General features: G+C 34.4%; 1 protein-coding gene across 1 annotated transcript in view; it reads left to right on the top strand.

Annotated features, from left to right (window-relative positions):
- The window catches only part of LOC145660862 (phospholipid-transporting ATPase ABCA3-like), a 157,083-nt gene that overhangs the window by 108,534 nt on the left and 25,974 nt on the right, over positions 1-22,575 (top strand). Inside the window, exons 10-13 of the mRNA XM_081726288.1 lie at positions 3,878-4,032; positions 5,879-6,034; positions 15,871-15,942; positions 18,236-18,374. Coding sequence (XP_081582414.1) covers positions 3,878-4,032; positions 5,879-6,034; positions 15,871-15,942; positions 18,236-18,374 — 522 coding nt within the window. The remainder of the gene's footprint in view (positions 1-3,877; positions 4,033-5,878; positions 6,035-15,870; positions 15,943-18,235; positions 18,375-22,575) is intronic.

The following is a 22,575-nucleotide window of genomic DNA, read 5'->3' as shown; positions in this document are numbered from 1 at the left end:
TCTTTACTGCTATGTTACATGTGCAAATATTATTGACTTTTAGCTACAGAAATAAAGGCAAACTTGCCAAATACCTTGCGCGTTCCGTTGAACCCTTCGAGCTAATGGTGGATGAATCCTCCACTGTGTCTCATAAATCAGTTCTCATTGTGTATATCCGTACTGTAGTTAATCACGTATGTATCAATATAATTTTAGGATTATTTGAGTTACAGGCAATACAGGCAGAGAAGTTTGTGATTCCGTGATTATGTGAACCCGTATGAATCTTTCCAAAACGATATTACGGGAAAGACTTATGGCAGTTTGTCTGAGAGCACCAGTAACATACAAGGCGGAATAAATGATGCTGTCTCTTTACTGCAGCGAGAATTAGACACCAACTTACTCGTGTTTTACTCAGGAGCGTCATTTCACATTTCCCTTGATATAAGTAAAATTTTGCGTTTTTCACTGATTTTCTACTATTCTATTGATAAAATCTATATAAACCTCAAACTCAGGGGGGGCAATTGCCCCTCCCTTCTTCCCTAAATGACGCCCCTGGTTTTACTACATAAGTCAGAAGATGGAACTGGTTGTTCACAACGCTGTTAATACGGTTTCAGATATGGTTCATTTTCAAAACTTTGTAGAACGATTACACGGTGTTTACTCAATATCCTCGTAGAACACGAGAAATCGAATTAATATCAGGAGAACTAAGTATTCGCTTCTATAATACGTATTACTAAAGTTTTTGATGTACGTGGTGAGGCTGTTTAAACCAATCTCCTATTGCTTCACTATTCTAAAGTGAGGTACGGTGTGACTACTATTAATTCTACTGGTACTAAAACTTATTTATGGTATGAAGAATGAAATTTAGCACCGTCTTTCCCCTTCTATTTAATAAAATTAGATTCAAGTGTATGTGCACTTATCACTGTTATGCAAAAAAGTAAACTCTTAACTTTTGTAGTATTTATTGTTAGGGCAATGAATTTCGTCTTCAAATGCCTAATAAGAATGGACTAATGAATTACTTGTCATAACAAAACAGTTTTACGTAGGAGTGTGACACTTGTTATGACAAGTTATGCAGGTTGCAATGTAAGTATAGGGCTTTTGCTGGATGCTGCACACTTGTCCTCAGCAGTAGGATGAAAAGTAGCAAGGCAAGTAACGAATGTGATCTCATCTACCTAACCAAATTTTATCTAACGTCCCTACCAATATTTATCATAAAATTGTTTTTTTAATGAAAAAATTATGAACTTGGAAACTGGCTATGAAACTAGTAGGCCCTACCATAATTTCAAAATATATAGGTTTAATAACGTTGTCCCAACCTGACTTTATACTTGTTCTGTTATACGGAACACAATCTTTCATAAACATTCCCCCCTTCTACAAAATCCACAAATAAATCACTGCCCCTAAGCACCACTAGTCTCGATGCAATTGGAGGAAAAATAAATTTATCAAGGAGGTTGTTGTATTACTCCTTTGCTTTCCTATCTCTCGACGACTAGCAACAGCTCCAGCATTCATAACAGCTAAAGGGCAAATGTATCTGAATGGGCAAATGTATCTGAAATCTGAATATGTAAAGTCCCATACTAATGATTTGCCTCTCATCCAAGGAACTAATGTCATGTCATCGGGTCGTTTACCATTTGAACGAAAACAGCCTGCGGGTTCACGTATGGAAGGAATTCCACCTGTGGTAAGGGCTCGTAAAATATAATTAACAGAGGAGTGTCTGGCGTGTTTGCCAATGTTCTTCATGCATGAAAGGCCATGTAGGCCACGTTGGTTAACTTGATCCCCGCATGCTGGACAGCGGTGTGGCTCACAAACAGCTGATCATAATCTTAAAGCGACAGCGATTCGAAAGGTTTCATTAGTCATAAGAAGACCTAATTGTGGAGAGCGTATTGCATTCAACCATGCCCCAGCATGGAGGGATGAAGCAGCAAGAATCCTGGCTTTATCCTCTGGAGTAATAAGTGTCTGTAAGAGAAGTTCATGGAAACGTGCTGCAATTGGTGTATACCAAGATGCTTGAGAACCTCTTTTGTTAATTTCTGGAAGATCTGTATCTGTTAATTTTTTTCATTTGTTAGAGCCTTCTTGAACTGTACCATCTGGGTCCAGGTGTAACCTTGTAGAAGGACAGCCTTGACTAAACGAAAAGATCCGTGGCAGGACGCTAAAAAGGTAGGAATCGCCATATCCACGGATCGTCGAATACCAAGACCTCCTAGTCCTACAGATAAGGATGCTTGAATCCAAGATTCGTCGCTTAAGGAGCAGTTCAAAATTGACTCCAGACCCATTTTAAGGATAATATCATATTTTTCCAGTCTCATTCCAAGACGAAAAGCATCGTAAAAATTAGTTTAAACGAGGGACTGACAAAGAGGCACGTAGAAGAAAAAAAGTTGCATGGACAAAAATCGAGGAAAGACGAGTAACAATTTATTTCGAAAAACATTTTTATCATAGTGGATTTCAGAAATTTCTTATTTTATCTTTGTCTTTTAGGGATGCTTAAACCAGTAATGAAGCTATATATTTGAAATCTTTATAGGGTATTTAGAAAATTAGAAACAAACTTTACATCATTTTCGAGTTGTTTTAAATAAAGTTATTTCATTATTATTATTATTATTATTATTATTATTATTATTATTATTATTATTATTATTATTATTATTATTATTATTATTATTATTATTATTATTATTATTATTATTGTTATTATTATTTACTATTAGAATCAGGAATGTGTGTACAATATACTCTTTAAATTTTAATAAAGTTGAGCTGTATTCCTTGATATTGTTATTTATTAATTTATTATTTTGATGCATTACCTATTTTCAATTATAATGTGAAGTTATCATTTAATTATAAGTAAAAAAAAAAGACGCGTAAGATAGTTTCAATGTCAATATGACTGATATATTTATAGTTTAGGACTCTTCGTTTAGAAAACTGTGCACTGTCTGTTTTGTTACACAATGGAACTTCGTTTCAATGACTTTATATAGAATATTTACTATGCACCTACATATAATACCCTTATGAAGTACAATGTTGAAATAATTTCAGCAGCCCACCAGATGTTTTCATCGATTTGAATAATAAACAACATAACACACATAAAACAGGCGTGAACTGATGGAAAGAAAGGAAATTTCTCATATCATGTTTTGCTCTGAAATATTCCTTTCTGAACCCATCAGGGAGCTCCATGCTTTGCCTGAATTATATGGCCAGGAGGAACCTAATGTTTCTAGCATAAACACTATGGGCCTTACGCAGAGTCGTTCTGACGCGTGATTAGTCCCATACTAAAACGTTTGACTAACATATGTTTCCTGCAGTAGTCAGGTCTTTAGTATGACGCTAATCTTACGTCATAACGACTCTGCATAAGGTCTTATGTGTTTAGTTGCTCTGATTTAACTAATTCTAATTTTTCTGTGTAAGTAAAATAAGTGACTAAATAATTATTTTAATATTTTTTTTCCAACATAATTATCACTTTTTCAACATCAACAGTAAATCTTAATACTTTTAAATGATTTGTATATTTTTTGTCTTCTTATAGAAAATGTATTAAATTCATTGTTATTCATCATAGAGATAACTGAACGAGTATTGTTTTTATACGCTACGCCACCCCCAGACCCATATGGAACAATTTGAAATTAAATTTATAAATTTACACTTCACAAGTAAGCTCTTTAGTACCGAGTTATTCTAACCTTGTTTCGTGAAATAGAATTCTAATTTATTTCGGAGGATAGCAAAAGTGACAAACCAAATTATTTTAATTTACTCTAAACTAAGGCTAAGTGTTTATGTGGACTTCTATCCATTTTAGGATCACTTTCTCCAACAAGTGGAACTGTAACTATTAATGGACATAATATTGAAGGAAACATTGACAGCATACGGGAAAATATAGGATATTGTCCTCAACACAATATGCTATTTAACGAAATTACAGTAGAAGAGCATCTCACGTTATTTGCATTGGTAAGTTTACAGTTAACGAAACCATAAACGAATAATAGTACAACCAATGGTCGTTTTACTTTTAATTTTGTAGACTCCGTCGATATTTGGAATTTTGAACCAGTATCGTAAGGCCTTCCTAGGGTATCATTAACTTTGAAGTTCTATATTGCAAACCATATTTTAGTCAAGTCGGTTGTTGAACTGAGTTTTATCAAGTGTTTCTTTATTTTTACAAAACGAACTACAATAGAACTGCTTTGTAAGTGTTTCCTTTTAATCATAACTTAATCATAACTTGTTTCGATGATCTCTCGATCCGTCAAACATAAAATTTCACATCGTGCATACCGAGTTTAGCTTCATATCAAGATAATTCTAAATATTCTATTTCTTTCAGAAGTAATGTGTTCTAATATCTTAAGAATTTATATTTTAAGGGTGATTTCATCCTGATTTATTGAGCTTGGCGTAGGGATGTAATTTTTTAAAATCCCTTTGTAATACCTTAAAATGTCTTATTTTACTAACAATTTCACGTTTTTATTAGCAATATTTACACAAGAGGATAACTATTGTGATCCATTGGAAAGTGTAGAAGCCAGGGAGAAAACAGAATCAGATGAGTAATACTGAGATGGATCGAGCGTTATTCGAAGCTACTTTCACTAAGAGTACAGTAGATGCATACAAGTAATCTTTTCATTTTTATGCATTACATAATAAAGGCGACAATGTTATGTGCAATTACTTATGGAGCGTATAGAATATAATGCAATATTTCAAAATTACTTACCTACTAATGTTGTTCGAAGAATTTTTCTTCCAATATTTCGAATGTTACACTCGGACACTCATTTTCAGGGCCACTAATGGCTTAAGAATTTCTTTTCCACAATAAGATATTTACATTGTCGTTTTGTACTAACAGTGATAATTTAAGAAACTTACAGAAATTTTATCAGTACTTACGGCCAATTTATGTTCCCAATATATTGTGAGTTATACCTGTTATTGCACTATCTATCTATCTATCTATCTATATATATATATATATATATGTGTGTGTATTAAAATTAGTGCACTAGCCTAACTACTAATACCTGTACACATATATGTATGTATATATATATATATATATATTGCAGATTATCTTTATTCAGAAGGTAGTCCTAATCACCACTTACCAAGTATCTTATTTAAGTGTGTATAATGCAGCTAAGTCGCATTTTATCCTATCTTTGATCTCTCATTAGGAATAAAAGATATCATAGAAGAAGAAAATTTCAAAATTGAATGTAAATGGGCAATTACATTTGTAACTATAACGAAAAACAGGATGGTGTCAAAATCTGAACACATTTTGAAGAAATTTAAGTATGATTGCAGAGAAACAATTGTTGGTGCATCAATGCAGATAAAAAGAAACAAATTCACTTTAATTGGTAGGGATGATTGTGGAAATAAAATATTAAACGAACTAAATAATCGGGATTATTTCAAACTCAATACTGACCCGTTAGTTGATATTATTCAAAATACCTGAATCTTGACTTATTGATAATGTTCTCGTAAAAAAAAAAAAATAAATAAATAAATAAATAAGTAAAAAAAATAAAAAGTAAAAAAAATGCCAAACCACTACAAAGATATGTGATGAGACCCATTATTTCTGTCAGTATCATCCAGCGTGCAAATTATTCAAGTGAAAATGCCAATATATTTCGGGTAACACCACCAACTTCAAATACGTCGCGTTTAACAGTCTTGAGTTGAAAACAGAGAAACAGTTGAAAACAGTCTTGAATTGAAACACTGTATGTTATAAACTATTTTTAATTTCTTTCAAATGTGTTACTTTTTCCAGCTAAAAGGTCGAAGTCTCAGTACAGCTAGAAGTGAAGCTAAAACTCTATTGGCTGATTTAGATCTCACAAAGAAGGCAAATTGCATAGCATCTAAGTTGTCTGGAGGAATGAAACGAAAACTATGTCTTGGAATGGCACTCATTGGAGAATCAAAGGTAAATTCCATTTGATAATTTTACATCACATGAATTTGTATGCTCTCACTTAAGGTTCCTGTGAACTCCCCCTTGTCCGAGCACTTCGCCTTTTCGCCACCAGATGCTCACTTTTTCATTTAGCAATCACTGCTGGTACCTCTACTGGGAAGAACTGAAAGATCGTACCGCTCAGTTTGAATGTGTCCAGGATATCCACACTTGAAGTGGGCGGGGAGAGGAATCCAACAGTTTTTTTTTTTTTCGTGCACCTGCAGTCAGTCAGAGTCTATTTATACAAGCCGTGTTGTTCAGCCGCAGGGCAAAACCTCAACCATTGATGAGTAACATAAATCTTTTCTTTTTGCAGGTAGGAATAGAGTTTTTGTACGAAAAACGGGAATTAGGTTGCAGAGAACGTCATTCGCATCGCGTTGACAAATTATCTTTCGTACGTTTATCACATGAAACTCTTTTCTTTTTTTGATTATTACCAGAATATGAGATAAAAAGAACCTAAATGGTTCTTTGTATACAGAAAACAGACAAACAATACTAATATTTTCTTACATATCAGTATTATATGATTTTTTTTCTGAAGTGTATGATGCATGAAAAATGGACAAAATGAATTTTGACTTTTCTATTTGTCCCTATCCTTCTGAGTAGAGAGAATGATGTGGCGCAACTAAAGGGCCTGCAGGGCCCGCAACATTGAGAGGCCCAGAACAGAAAGAGGCCCATTTCAGTTTCGAAGTTAAACTTTATAATGTTAAGATGTTAAAAATTATGTGATGTTCCAACTATATCTCATTTTTACCTATGAAGACGGTAACACCTGAGCGATTATTTAGTAAATTAAATGCCAACAAAACTTTTACTGACCAGCGAAAACATTATGACCACTCGCTACTTTTTGAACGAAATCATTAGGCTGAGATAAGAGCTACAAGGCATAACACAACCGCGCGCCAAACACGACAAGAATCTCACTCGATTAGTCAGTGTGATGCTTGTGCCTTGAATGGGGAAGGACGACGATATATCAGGGTGACTAAGTGGCTGGGAGCTTCATTTCGGAAACAACGCGACTTGTCGAGTTTTCGCGATCTGCCGTGCTTATGTATTTCAAAGATGGGAAAAGAACAGTGAAACCAGCATCGAACCAAACAACAAAAAGTGGGACGACCACACCTCATTAAAAATGTCGGATGTCGTAGACTCTCGAATTTGGTATAGCAGAATAGACGAAAACTATAGCACAATATAATAATAATAATAATAATAATAATAATAATAATAATAATAATAATAATAATAATAATAATAATAATAATAATAATAATAATGTGCATTTTTTTGCATATGAGCAAATTGTGACTCACTAGATAGAACATAGAAAGTCAAAACTGTTCTCTGTAAATTTTACGTGACTCATGAATGTGGAAAGAGGGGGTCCGTTTAACATTTTTGCGGGGAGGCCCATTCGTCCTTACTTACGCTACTGAGAGAATGTAAGGTAAAATAATAACACCAATATATATATATATATATATATATATATATATATATATATATATATATATATATATAGATAGATAGATATATAGATATAGATAGATAGATAGATAGATAGATAGATAGATAGATAGATATAGATAGATAGATAGATAGATAGATAGATAGATAGATAGATAGATAATCCTGGCGCAACAGTCCCTTGTGATCTGAGCCTGCAGCGGGCTTATGTTAGTAGTAAGCACAACCACACCCAACGTCGCCGGCTGTCTAGATTGAAGTCCGCTATCTTTTAGTTTCCCAACTTTTCTCTCGATATTTGGTCAACACATAAATGTTTGAGTGCCACACCGGGAATTAATCCCTGGACGATGCACACCGTATCACTTTCGCTAATCATTTGGTAAAATTCAGGTTAGGGTGGTACTGAATTAATTTTGGAATATGCCATTTCTCATAAGGTAAAGTTCAAAAGTATTGTGACATAATTAAAAAGCTCATTATCAACCACGTATTCTTGCCTCTAATATCTCTAAAAGTTTTCGAGTTATGTGTCAAAAATGGTTGAAACACTTGAAGTTAGTTTAGTAACTTGAAGAAGATAGTGGACTTATACATACATGATTAGAATTGCTCCAATTTTTATTTTTATTCTTCTTTCTCGTAAAGAAATACAAAATCATAATTTCAACCATTTTGGTACATTTTTCATAATTTGAAGCGCGAACAGCCGGTTTCTTTCCTTACGTTTTGAACTTGGGATTTATATTCTCCTTGTTACTTATCGTGAAAGTCATATAATAACATGGTCACAAAGCTAGAATATCTTATGCGACAGAGGTAATGACAATTTTTGTCATTTCATCTCTCAAGATCTGTTAAATTTGACATTTATTGAATGATATCGGTTTTATAATACGAATAAATTTTTCTCAATAAGGTGCGTATAGTGGTCGTAAGAAATGGCAAAAGCTACCACTAACCTTTATAGTTTGATTCATGCTTTTTCGATCATGGTATTCCTCTTAAATTTTGCAAAGGACAGTATCATTTTAATTATCTTAATCTAATTTCCTAAAGCATCTCATTCGTACGCTAAAAGAAAGATTTCTATTTTTTATGTATAAGAATTCAGGGGATGCAAATTTATTCAAAATTCCTTTACAATTAAAGCCGCCTAAACAGATATTCCTTCGAGATTTCTGTATTTTGAAAACAATTCACGATTTCAGTTCTTTGTATTTACTTGTTTCCATGTTTATTTATATCAATACTGTATGATCAGTTCCCAGAATTATTTTAGTTCCCCGGTAAATCCATTTATAACAAGCTCCAAATACTGCTACAATTTTAATGTGGTTTCAGGAGAATCTGCATATCTCATCCTTTTGTTACTCTCTATATATTCATCTACTACGTAAACAAACATCAGTGAAAGAAAGAGGCTGAGAGCTAACATGTGCTCCGTGAGGAACGTTGTCATACCTTGCACTGATATATCTAGAGAGTCTAGTGTTGCCACGAGACGAAATGAGACAAGACGAGACTTCTGGCTGTGTCGTCTCGTCTAGAAAAGATGTGTCCGTCTCGTCTCGTATCGAATGGTTCTGTCTCGTCTCGTGGCAACACCAGAAAGGCTGAGGCCCACAAAAGAGCTGTTAAACCAAGTGGTTAAAATTATAACTTTTAACCTAGTTTGGTTAACAGAGCACAACACAAAACACGACTGCAATCCTCCAGCAACGACTGCTTAGTTTCGACTGAACCCGTAATTACTTCGATAGGAACATTTGTCAATACCGTCAGTACAGACGAAAAGCAAGATTTCCCCATTTATTCTGATATCCTTTTTTCAGAACCCCTGGCGCCACTTCAACAAATAAGGAGGCCTATGTAACGTTCCCATTTAAAAAATGGTTTATCTTCGAATAACAGCATAAAAGGATAAAAAAGATAAATTTTATTGTCAAATCAGAATCTTTTTCGAAACTCAGTGTCGAGAAAGGCTGACACGTTTCTGTCTTGGTTCGGAACGAGAAAGACCATGAAACAATAGTTAGTTACTGATAAAATTGCCACTTCTACGCATACTTGTACTTCTATTAAAGGATTTTTATACGTAGATATCTCCACCAGCCCCCGGAATAAAATCTTCTGAAACACTGATCTCAATGAACGCTTTACATTGTATTTGAATCTGGAGCACTATCACAAAATAATTAAACTTGAATCGATTGAAAAATGGAAGTGAAAGCTGTTTGTAAGAGTCATTTTTAAAAAGTGCTTTAGGTATTCCCTGTTCTTTGTAGGGTTTGAAACGTTGAATCATTTGGATCATTTGAAATAATAAAAGATGGTATACATTTCGAAGGCAAATAATTTATTCCGAGTTAATAAATTTTTAAGCAAATTCAGAAACTGTGTTTGTATTTTTCGAGACACGAGACAAGACGTTTTACGAAACGTTTCGTATTGTATCGTGTCTCGCTTCAAAGAGTCCTGTCTCGTCTCGTTGCAACACTAAGAGAGTCTTACACATTATCTTTCCAAGAAAATGAGCTAGAAACTTGAAAAGCACATTCAGTCAATTGTTATCGTAGAATATACTATGGGCATAGCCGCTGATGTGTAGAAGGTGACACAGGCGGAATTTGTTTTTGGCGAGTTGGAGCCGTGGGGCTCTATTATTTGGATTGGAAACATTGGTTCAAAAATATTTTACATTTAGCATACATACATATACACATATCATACGCACACACACACACATACGTACATGTGTGTTACATATACTTTAATTAATGTGTGGATCTAAGGACAAGGTCCGGTTCGCCCACCCAAAAACCGCCTCTGGGAGGTGGATTGGAAGCGCACCCCTGAAACATAGAATTATGCTAATCGTAATCTTCTGAGATAGACTACCCCCCGAGGAATAAGTAAATAAATAAAAATAGTTTATTTTATGTTTATCTTCCGTATACGATTAATTGAAAAATTTTAGTGTCTCAACAATGAGAGCCATATACAGGTGATCCTGCGTTCCTGGCGGAACTTACCTAGTTGTGGACAAAATTTCATACTATAAACTCTTTTCGGCTCTCTCCCTCACGGTAGTTTTTTTTTTTTTTTTTATCTATTATCTACTCCCTTGGAGTAACTGTTGCTCTGTATTTTCACGGGCTTGCAACCGTCAGAATGAATATCTTGGCTGCCTTCCCAGCTACCCAATCAGCATGCAATAGATACATGCAATAACAATCAAATCCCACACAAACTACTCTACCCATCAAATATTTTAACATGGAAAGTTCTTTTACGCAACGTATTTCGTTTGTTTAAAATGGAATAGACCTAAATACATCTTTTTTTTAATGTTCTTCTGGAGATTTGATAGCGAGACCGCTCACATCAAAAAATGAGAGAATTAGTGCTCTGACAATCTGGTAGAAATACAACATGCCATATGTACATTACTGAGATTACATTGCTATTTATTCAATGATTATTTTGCTTAGAGTTTTCTTACTCTCCAGGGTACTCTTCAAGGATATACAATTACTCTTCACTTATGTCGCGAAAAAATATTCAGCTTGCAAATTTATTTCCAGAACTTCTCATTCCCTAATACATGTTTATACTCTCAATTTGTGCGTACAACCGACAAACTTACACAGAATCTCAACAGAGTTCAAATGTGAGGTGTCTGCTGTGAAACAAAGGTCAGTTATATGGGAGGGGATTTTAGAGTGCAGCTCTAGGAACACTGTGGGCTTTTAGAGTGTAATTCTAGGAACGCTGTAGGGGGCCATCCCGCTCCACCTGAGGCAAAGAAAAAAAAAGAATGAAAAGTAATCTGGCGGCACACAACTAATTCACACTGGTTACAAAGCAGGCACAACAAAGTTCTGAATGAAATATGTTTATTTTTTTGCACTATTCCATTTTCCGAACAATAACATTTACCGATGACTTGTTAGCCCCTCCACCACAGCCACCATGAAAACAAATTCAATCGGAATTTGGCCAGCTCGTTTGATCACGAATAATTATCTTTTGATCCCAAGCATAATGACGTATTACACACAATTTGGCTAGGGCTTGTTAGCCCTTGATAATCGGCATGTACCATTCCATAGACATTTCAATCGTAAATAGGTAAGCAAAGTTTCGTTAGTTTCTGGTAGAAAGTATGACAGATAAAGTTGATTGTTTATTTAACAATGGTGGCCTCTAACAATGAAACTAACAACAACAACTGAAATCGACAAGTACCATTTCATAGATAACTCAGTGGTAATCCGATGGGTGTGCCAAGTTTGCTCAGTTTCTGGTACAAAATATAGCAAAGTTGATTCTTTGTTTAACGATGGTGGCCTTCAACAATGAAACTAACAACAATATGTGGAATCAACACGTACTATTTCCTAGATATTTCAATCTTAAATGGGTGTGCAAAGTTTGGTTAGTTTGTGGTAGAAAGTATGTAAGATAAAGTTGATTGTTTATTTAACAAAGAAGAAATCCAATGATTGTTTATTTAACAATGGTGATCTTCAACAATGAAACACAAACAATATGTGAAATCGACACATACCATTCCATAGATATTTCAATCTTAAATGGGTATGCAAAGTTTGGCCAGTTTCTGCTAAAAAGTATGGCTGATAAAGATGATTGTTTATTTAATAATGGTTTTCTCTAACAAGAAAACTAACAACAATATGTGAAATCGACACGTATCATTCCATAGACATCTTAATCGCAAATGAGTGTGCCAAGTTTGGTTAGTTTATGGTAGAAAGTATGGCAGGTAAAGTTGTTTGTTTATTTAACAATTTAGAAATCCATCGATTGTGTATTTAACAATGGTGGTCTTCAGCAACGAAACTAACAACAATACATGAAATCGACACGTAGCATTCCCTAGATATTTAAAACTTAAATTTGTGTGCAAAATTTCGTCAGTTTCTGGTAGAACGTATGACAAAGTTGATTGTTTATTTAACAATGGTAGCCTATAACAATGAAACTATCAGCAATATGTGAAATCGACCCATATCGTTCCATAGATATCTTAATCTTAAATCTTAAATGAGTCTGCAAATTTTGTTTAGGTTGTTGTAGAAAGTGTGGCAGAAAAACTTGATTGTTTCTTTAACAATGGTGGCCTTCAACAATGAAACTAACAACAATATGTGAAATCGACACATACCATTCCCTAGATATTTTAATCTTAAATGGGTGTGCAAAGTTTGGTCAGTTTCTGTTAAAAAGTGTGGCACATAAAGTTGATTTTTTATTTAACAATGGTGGCCTCTAACAATGAAACTAACAAAAATAAGTGAAATCGACACGTACCGTTTCACAGATATCTCAATGGTAAATGAGTGCGCCAAATTTGATTAGTTTTTGGTAGAAAGAGTGTAAGATAAAGTTGATTGTTTATGTAACAATTTAGAAATCCAAATATTGTTTATTTAACAATGGTGGCCTTCAACAATGAAAGAACAACAATATGTGAAATCGACACATACCATTCCATAGATATCTCAATCGTTCATAAGTGTGAAAAGTTTGCTTAGTTTGTGGTAGAAATTATGACAGATAAAGTTAATCGTTTATTTAACAATAGAGAAATCCAACGAATGTTTACTTAACAATGGTGATCTTCAACAATGAAACTAACAACAATATGAGAAAACGACACATATCTTTCCCTAGATATTTTAATTTTAAATGCGTGTGCAACGTTTGGCCAGTTTCTGGTAGGAAGTATGGCAGATAAAGTTGATTGTTCATTTAACAATGGCGGCCTCTAACAATGAAAGTAACAACAATAGGTGAAATCGACACATACCATTCCATTGATATCTCAGTCGTAAATGAGTGTGCCAAGCTTGGTTAGTTTGTGATAGAAAGTATGGCAGATAAAGTTGATTGTTCATTTAACAATGGTGGCCTCTAACAATGAAAGTAACAACAATAAGTAAAATCAACACGCACCATTCCATAGATATCTCAATCGTAAATGAGTGTGCCAAGTTTGGTTAGTTTGTGGTAGAAAATATTACAGATAAAGTTACTGTATATTTAATAATAGAGAAATCCAACCATTGTTTATATAACAATGGTGGCCTTCAATAATGAAACTAACAACAATATGTGGAATCCACACGTACCATTTACTAGATATTTTAATTTTAAATGCGTGTGCAACGTTTGGCCAGTTTCTGGTAGAAAGTACGGCAGATAAAGTTGATTCTTTGTTTAACGATGGTGGCCTTCAACAATGAAACTAACAACAATATGTGGAATCAACACGTACTATTTCCTAGATATCTCAATCGTAAATGAGTGTGCCAAGTTTGGTTAGTTTGTGGCAGAAAATATGACAGATAAAGTTGACTGTATATCTAATAATGGAGAAATCCAACGATTGTGTATTTAACAATGGTGGTCTTCAACAATGAAACTAACAACAATATGTGGAATCCACACGTACCATTGCCTAGATATTTCAATCTTAAATGGGTGTGCCAAGTTTGGCCAGTTTGTGGTAGAAAGTATGGCAGATAAAGTTGATTGTTCATTTAACAATGGTGGCCTCTAACAATGAAAGTATCAGCAATATGTGAAATCGACCCATATCGTTCCATAGATATCTTAATCTTAAACGAGTCTGCAAATTTTGTTTAGGTTGTTGTAGAAAGTGTGGCAGAAAAACTTGATTGTTTCTTTAACAATGGTGGCCTTCAACAATGAAACTAACAACAATATGTGAAATCGACACATACCATTCCCTAGATATTTCAATCTTAAATGGGTGTGCAAAGTTTGGTCAGTTTCTGTTAAAAAGTGTGGCACATAAAGTTGATTTTTTATTTAACAATGGTGGCCTCTAACAATGAAACTAACAAAAATAAGTGAAATCGACACGTACCGTTTCATAGATATCTCAATGGTAAATGAGTGCGCCAAATTTGATTAGTTTTTGGTAGAAAGAGTGTAAGATAAAGTTGATTGTTTATGTAACAATTTAGAAATCCAAAGATTGTTTATTTAACAATGGTGGCCTTCAACAATGAAAGAACAACAATATGTGAAATCGACACATACCATTCCATAGATATCTCAATCGTTCATAAGTGTGAAAAGTTTGCTTAGTTTGTGGTAGAAATTATGACAGATAAAGTTAATCGTTTATTTAACAATAGAGAAATCCAACGAATGTTTATTTAACAATGGTGATCTTCAACAATGAAACTAACAACAATATAAGAAAACGACACATATCCTTTCCTAGATATTTTAATCTTAAATGTGTGTGCAACGTTTGGCCAGTTTCTGGTAGGAAGTATGGCAGATAAAGTTGATTGTTCATTTAACAATGGCGGCCTCTAACAATGAAAGTAACAACAATAGGTGAAATCGACACGTACCATTCCATTGATATCTCAATCGTAAATGAGTGTGCCAAGCTTGGTTAGTTTGTGATAGAAAGTATGGCAGATAAAGTTGATTGTTTATCTAACAATGGAGAAATCCAACGATTGTTTATTTAATAATGGCGGCCTCGAACAATGAAACTAACAACAATATGTGAAATCGACTGGTACCATTCAGTAGATATCTCAGTTGTAATCCGATGGGTATGCCAAGTTTGGTCAGTTTGTGGTAGAAAGTGTGGCAGATAAAGTTGATTGTTTATTTAACAATGGTGGCCTCTAACAATGAAACTAACAACAATATGTGGAATCCACACGTACCATTCCCTAGATATTTTAATCTTAAATGGGTGTGCAAAGTTTGGTCAGTTTCTGGTAGAAAGTACGGCAGATAAAGTTGATTGTTTACTTAACAATGGTGGCCTCTAACAATGAAACTAATAACAATATCTGAAATCGACACGTACCATTCCCTAGATTTTGTAACGTCCATTAACCAGATTATATCCGTTTTTGCTTAATTTTTGAACTGTTTATTTTATATTTGATTGTTTTAATTTTATTAGTTGTATATGTTAACATTGGTGACGGTGGCGCCATCTATCGTTTTAGACACAAACTGTTTGGACGTTCTGAATAACCTTAAAGAAAATTCTCTTAGTATATTCTTTGTATGTGTATGCTTATGTATATATTTTTGATGATCAGATCATTACCTTTCCCCATTTGTTTTTGGGACTCAAACATTTAAAATGAAATTAAAGCTGCATGCCTAGCTCAAATTAAGTCCTGTCTCTGCCTAAGTGAAGACTTGCAGAACTGAATTTTTCAACATTTTTTTTAAACTCCCGTGAGGCACTTTAAATAATTTACAATCATTTTTTCTTTTTTAAGATTGTGATTCTTGATGAACCAACAACAGGACTTGATCCGGAAGCAAGACGAAGAATTTGGGATATGTTGCTTGTAAGTGGTTAAGTACAATTTTGTTTTGCTTTTAATGTATAATAATGTAAATATACTGTATATAAACGGAACGAATACAACGTTAATAAAAAAATAAAAATAAAATGTGTTAAAAATAATAAAAATGTTACAATAATAGTAATAATAAGAGAGACGTAAAATCAGTGGCGTAGCAGCTGGCCTCGCAACCCCCGCAGTGCGGGGGGCCCCAAAGTCTTACGATGAATAAAGATTTAAAGAAGTAGAACTTCAATCTTACTTCTGTCGGCTTTACAACTAGGGCCCCTTCTCTATAGTTTGCGGGGGGGGGGGCGCAAAATGTGTGCTACGCCACTGCGTAAAATAATAAGTTACAGTATAGAAAATTGTAACTTATCTATTTTAACTTGTCTTTGGGCAAAAATCGGGGACAAATACTAATACATTTTTGTTAATAATTTGATCTGAATTTCAAACTGTTGTTTATCATTTCAAAAAAGAAAACAAAGAAACCCATAGACGTTTAGTCTATTCATCAAAAGCAGTTACATTTAGGCTAAATGAGTAATATAGGTGAATGATAGTGAAATATTTGGTGGAATGAGAAGGTGGGAGGAAATGGGAGAACCCCACGGATACAATACTTCTATCGGAAATTCTCATGGCCAGTAATGGAACTAATGACCTCTTGCATCAAAAGTGAGCACTTTGCCACTAAGCCACCGTGCCATCCTACCTACTAGTATGAGAATATTGGGCGATAGACTTTTAGTATTGTTTTCGTTTTCGTTTTAATTATTTTTGTAGAAGAATCCATACCCCGTGTACCTAATCCTGTTCAGCCTTAGTTTTTATCTTTTCGTTCTGAAAAAGCTGGATGTTTCCCAGCGAAATAATGAGAACTGCTATTTCTGCATGTGGATCTAGCACTGATTGCAATGATATTAATTACATACACTATGTGATCAAAAGTATCCGGACATCCCTCAAAACATACGTTTTTCATATTAGGTGCATTGTGCTGCCACCTACTGCCAGGAACTCATTATCAGTGACCTCAGTAGTCATTAGACATCGTAAGAAAGCAGAATGGGACGCTCTGCGGAACACACGGACTTCGAACGTGGTCAGGTGATTGGGTGTTACTTGCGTCAGAAGTCTGTATGCGAGATTTCCACACTCCTAAACATCCCTAGGTCCACTGTGTCTGGTGTGATAGTGAAGTGGAAACGTGAAGGGACACGTACAGAACAATAGCGTACAGGCCTCGTCTGTTGATTGACAGAGACCGCCGAGAGTTCAAGAGGGTCGTAAAGTGTAGTAGGCATCTATCCAGACCATCACACAGGAATTCCAAACTGCATAAGGGCCCACTCCAAGTGCTATGACAGTTAGGCGTGAGGTGAGAAAACTGATTTCATGGTCGAGCGGCTGCTCATAAGCCACACATTGCGCAGGTAAATGCTAAACGACACCTCGCTTGTTGTAAAGAGCGCAAACATTGGACGACTGAACAATGGAAAAACGTTGTGTGGAGTGACGAATCATGGTACACAATGTGGCGATCTGATGGCAGGGTGTGGGTATGGCGAATGCCCGGTGAACGTCATCTGTCAGCGTGTGTAGTGCCAACAGTAAAATTCGGAGGTGGTGGTGTTATGGTGTGGTCGTGTTTTTCTTGAAGGGAGCTTACACCCCTTGTTGTTTTGCGTGGCACTCTCACAGTGCAGGCCTACATTGATATTTTAAGCACCTTCTTGCTTCCCACTGTTGAAGAGCAAGTCGTGGATAGCGATTGCATCTTTCAACACGATCGAGCACCTGTTCATACTGCACGACCTATGGCGGAGTGGTTACACGACCATAACATCCCTGTAATGGACTGGCCTGTACAGAGTTCTGACTTGAATCCTATAGAACACCTTTGGGATGTTTTGGAACGCCGACTTCGCGCCAGGCCTCACCGACCTCCATTGATACCTCTCCTCAGTTCAGCGCTCTGTGAAGAATGGGCTGCCATTCCCCAAGAAACCTTCCAGCACATGATTGAAAGTATGTCTGCGAGAGTGGAAGCTGTAATCAAGGCTAAGGGTAGGCCAGCACCATATTGAATTCCAACAGTACCGATGGAGGGCGCCACGAACTTGTAAGTCATTTTCAGCCAGGTGTCCGAATACTTTTGATCACATAGTGTAGTTTAATAACAATAATGATAATAAGCTGTACTGGAGAATCTTTCTTGAGTGCTTAATTAACAATTTTTAAGTTAAATTAATGTTCAATACTTTTCTCTCTATTTTTCTTTTTCCTTCAGAGAATGCGAGGAGACAAGACCATCATAATAACAACGCATTCTATGGAAGAAGCTGACGCTTTGGGAGATAAAATTGCCATAATGTCTTATGGACAACTATTGTGTTACGGATCACCCATGTTTCTCAAGAAAGCTTATGGTTAGTTGACAACTAGAGTTTAAAAAACTGATTTTAAACAAATGAATTCTAACGATATTCGGGCAGTGAGATTATTATTTTTAAAATATTTTTACGTTGAAGATAGTTTTAAATACTTTTCTCTGATACTAAAAGAATATATGTTAAAGAGTTCCAATACTATTGAGTAAAATCGTTAGTTTACCGTAGAATGAGATATCTCATTTGATGATCTATAGTTCAACGTGGAATCCGAATCATACAAAACATAAGAGAAACTACTCATCTATTAGGAAGCTCTTAAAATTCAGTCATTGTTGCTTGAAATAGTGTTTCTTTTCAACATAAGATGGAGATCTATAGACATACAGTTCAACGTGCGATCTATACGACTGTATTTTCACATGAATCGAACTCGGATCTCCTGAGTGAAAAGTGATAATGCTAACCATTTAGCTATGAGAGAACCCATTGAAAACTTAAGTGTTTAAGCAGTACTCATCATTATGAACATGACCTTATAGTTTCGAACTTCAGGCCTATATAATTCAAGTATATCACATCAAATTCTCCACCTCGTTCTCATGCAGTGTCCCATAAGTTTCCATTCATAGCAGAGATAAACAATTCCATACTAAAACCATTCTTATTTATATAATATGCTCTACATGACTCATTGTTTTGAAAACACATTTCAATGCATGTTCTTCACTGCTGAACATGTTACATAAGAATGCATAAAAATTGTTTTCATAAACTAATGTTTATTGTTCCTATGTATAGAAACTTAAGGGACACCCTCTTTATAGTCTATTGAGTTTTTGCGAGCACTTTATTGTTTAAGTCTATGACATCCTGATTACTTGCAGGCATAATTCTATACAATATATCGATGAAATTTACTATTTTGCTTGCTGTATAAATTATGCATTTATTTAATCTATATATATAATACTGAAAGTCATTGTGTTTGTGATTTTGTACCGCTTGAACCATCCGACCGATCTCTATAAATTTTCAACATACATGAGGTTCGAGCCTGGGAGTGTTTTTATCATTCCACTTTGACGGTGAAACTTAGGAGAGGGGGAGGAGGGAAGATATTTAAAAAGTGATTGAAAATGACCGATATTAATGTCGAATCCATAGTTTTCGGGGTCACTGAGATGAACAGTTACACTTCCGATGCCGTTTAAATCCAAATTCAGTCCTAAATGAATATCTCAAAAATGAAACGTATTCTGCCCGCGCAAAGAACCCATTCAAGTTTTTAATATTAAACACAGTATGTGCCATGTAGGTGCGTTTCTTAGGCTAAAAGAGAGATGACTAAATCAAGTGAATGGTAATGGAAAAATGGTAGAATGAGAATGTGGGAGGAAACGGGCGTATCCTGAGAAAAATCACGGACATGATGTTGTCCACCACAAACTTACTTGGACGGTATAGGTTCTTAATTAGATATATGAAAGAATTAAAAGATTGAATATAAAAAAAAAGACTGTACAGAAATCTAAGTTTAATCAGTCCTACGAATATTGCAATTTTAAAGCCATATTCCCATGGAGATTGTATCAAGATTAACTTCTATAATTTTCTCATTCTGTTATTTGTATCACAGCAGCCAGGTTTTAAATCAATAGCAGATCTCCTACATTTTAAAGAAAACAACGTCTGTGATATACTCTTCTCTAATTAATGCCCTAACTTGTGTATATTATTATTTGTACAGGATAAATCTTAATTTCATTAATTCATAGAAATTATTATATTTTAAATGGTAAGGAAGTCCAAACGTCAGATGATCACTGTTTTCAATGCCTTAGTTGCTTTATTTTACTTTCATTTTTATTTTTATTCTAGTTATACGGTATATATTACTCTTGTTGTTCCTAGGATAGTTTCTTCACAGAAAGAAGGAAATTAGTATGCTCAGTTATGCTGTAAATTTTCCATAAGATAAATGTTACAATTGATTTCGAAGATACAATTTTGAAATTCATTAAGTGTGGTACTATGGGTTAATAAAGTATGTTCTTTGGATTTATTAAAAAAAAAAAAAAAAAAAAAAAAAAGTATTTTACTGGAACATCTTTTAATACAAACATCGAAGGGATTTTAAAAAGTTATGATCCGACACCTGATTTACCTAGTTCTTAAAATATAATAATTCTCATGAATTAACAAAATTTGATGTTTATTTAATACACATAATAATGTAGACAAATTAGTAACCGAGTACTTTATTATTAAAACTAAGAATCTAGGATTGAATTTGGATAAATGTCACTTAGACAAGAATTGGACTCCACTTATAGAGTTCCTATTTTTCTTTTTGTTTTTTCTAAAACATAAAAAGTGTACTATTGGTTCTAAAGCTTGCAACTCTTACGGATTGTAACATGACCTTACAGAAATAATGGAAGTTGACTTTGACGAAGTCTTCGTGGAAATACAGTTGTAAAATGTCTACTCATGAGACTGACTGAAGTTAGTTTTCCCTCTAATTTTCCTATAGTCCTTTCTTTTCTTTCACATCTTTGATTAAGAACTTACGTAGGTGAAACATAGTGTGTTTACATTGAGAACTTGAACAGTAAATACAAAGATGCCTTTGTGATTGATTTCAAGCTGCCACTTTTACGAAATATACCAGAGAAACTAGTATGAGTTTCTACATACTTACTTAGAAACAAATTGTGGTGGGATTATTGTAGAAGACTCTGTAAGTCAGAAGTTACTTATGCTTAAATCCATGTAGGAAAGGTAATGCAAACGTAATTAATTTAAAACATTATATATATATAGTATTCAAGCACTAAAAATATTTTATATAGTAAAATTTGTACTTAATAGCACGTTACATATATTTTCTTTGTGGAAAAGTTTTCACAAGATAGATAAAAGAGAACTTCCATCATATACCTTATCCATCAAAACTTTAATTAATGTAGATATTGTAATATATATGAAATAATTTTATTATTTCAACATCTTAGATTTAATATATACTTTCTTATTTAGACATTCCTTTCAGTACCCATCACAAAATCTAAATAATATTTTACAAAGGTAAATATTTGAATATATGTTTGCTAGTAGTAATAATAATTGAAAAAAAAAAAAAACAAGATAGTAAAATTCTAGCAACTGCATGGATTCATTCCACAAATATAACGATATTTAAAGAAAAAGACATACTAAAGCAAATAGGGAAGTACTGGCAGTGCTTGGAAGTTGAAACCTCTTAAGATCCACACTGAATAACACTGAAATTGGCTATACAGATGGACTGTGACCATACAATAGACAGGCACCTGTGTGCCATGAGCAAAGTACAAAAATTTGGTGACTATATTCTTCACATACTCAGCAGCCACAACAAAGGCAAGCATGTAGTCATGCTCGTCCGTCACTCTGCGTACTAACATTATTATTATTATTATTATTATTATTATTATTATTATTATTATTATTATTATTATTATTATTATTATTATTATTGCGTTATTGAGTTGAGTTAAGGAGAACATTGAAAAATGAAAATGAAATCTTTGAGTTTTACGTCCCACGGTTATGCCGGTTAGGCTAAAGGAGACGGTGATGATGAGAGATGAGTGAAATGGTGGAATGAAGAAAGTGGGAGGAAACGGGAGAACCCCGAGAAAACCCACGAGCACGGTGTTTGTCCACCACAAAGTTCACTTGGCGGGGGCTGGGATCGAACCCGGAACCCCAAGCACCAGAGGTGAACGCTCTACCACTGAGCCACCGCGCCCCCAAGGAGAACATTGAGTTATGGTATCAAAATGTACGTGGATTACGAACTAAAAATCAACAGTTTTATAGTTTTGTGGCAGACTGCAAATATGATGTATTTGCTGTCACTGAGACTTGGTTAATTGAAACTTATAATAATGATGATTATTCTTCCCGATACCTAATCCTGTTTTAGATCGGATAAGTGTTATAAGGAAATTTAAGTGTTATAAAGTTTTGTCGTTAGAGGAAGTTAGGTTATCGTTGGGTATGCTGAAATTGTCTGAAAGAAGGATTATTGTGGATCTTAAAATGTTGTATTCATTTCTCCACGGAAACTTGAATTTGTTGTCAATGATAACCTTGCATGCAACTAGATATCATACGCATAAGCAATTCTAAATTTTTAAACCTATCCACTTCCTCAATTACGTACCCCTGTATAGAACTTGATCAATGGCCA

Source organism: Thermobia domestica, chromosome 9, assembly GCF_964235325.1.
Source record: "Thermobia domestica chromosome 9, izTheDome1.hap1.1, whole genome shotgun sequence".
Classification (NCBI taxonomy): Eukaryota; Metazoa; Arthropoda; class Insecta; order Zygentoma; family Lepismatidae; genus Thermobia; species Thermobia domestica.
The sequence above is the reverse complement of the archived record's forward strand: the minus strand, read 5'-3'. Positions and strand labels throughout refer to the sequence as shown.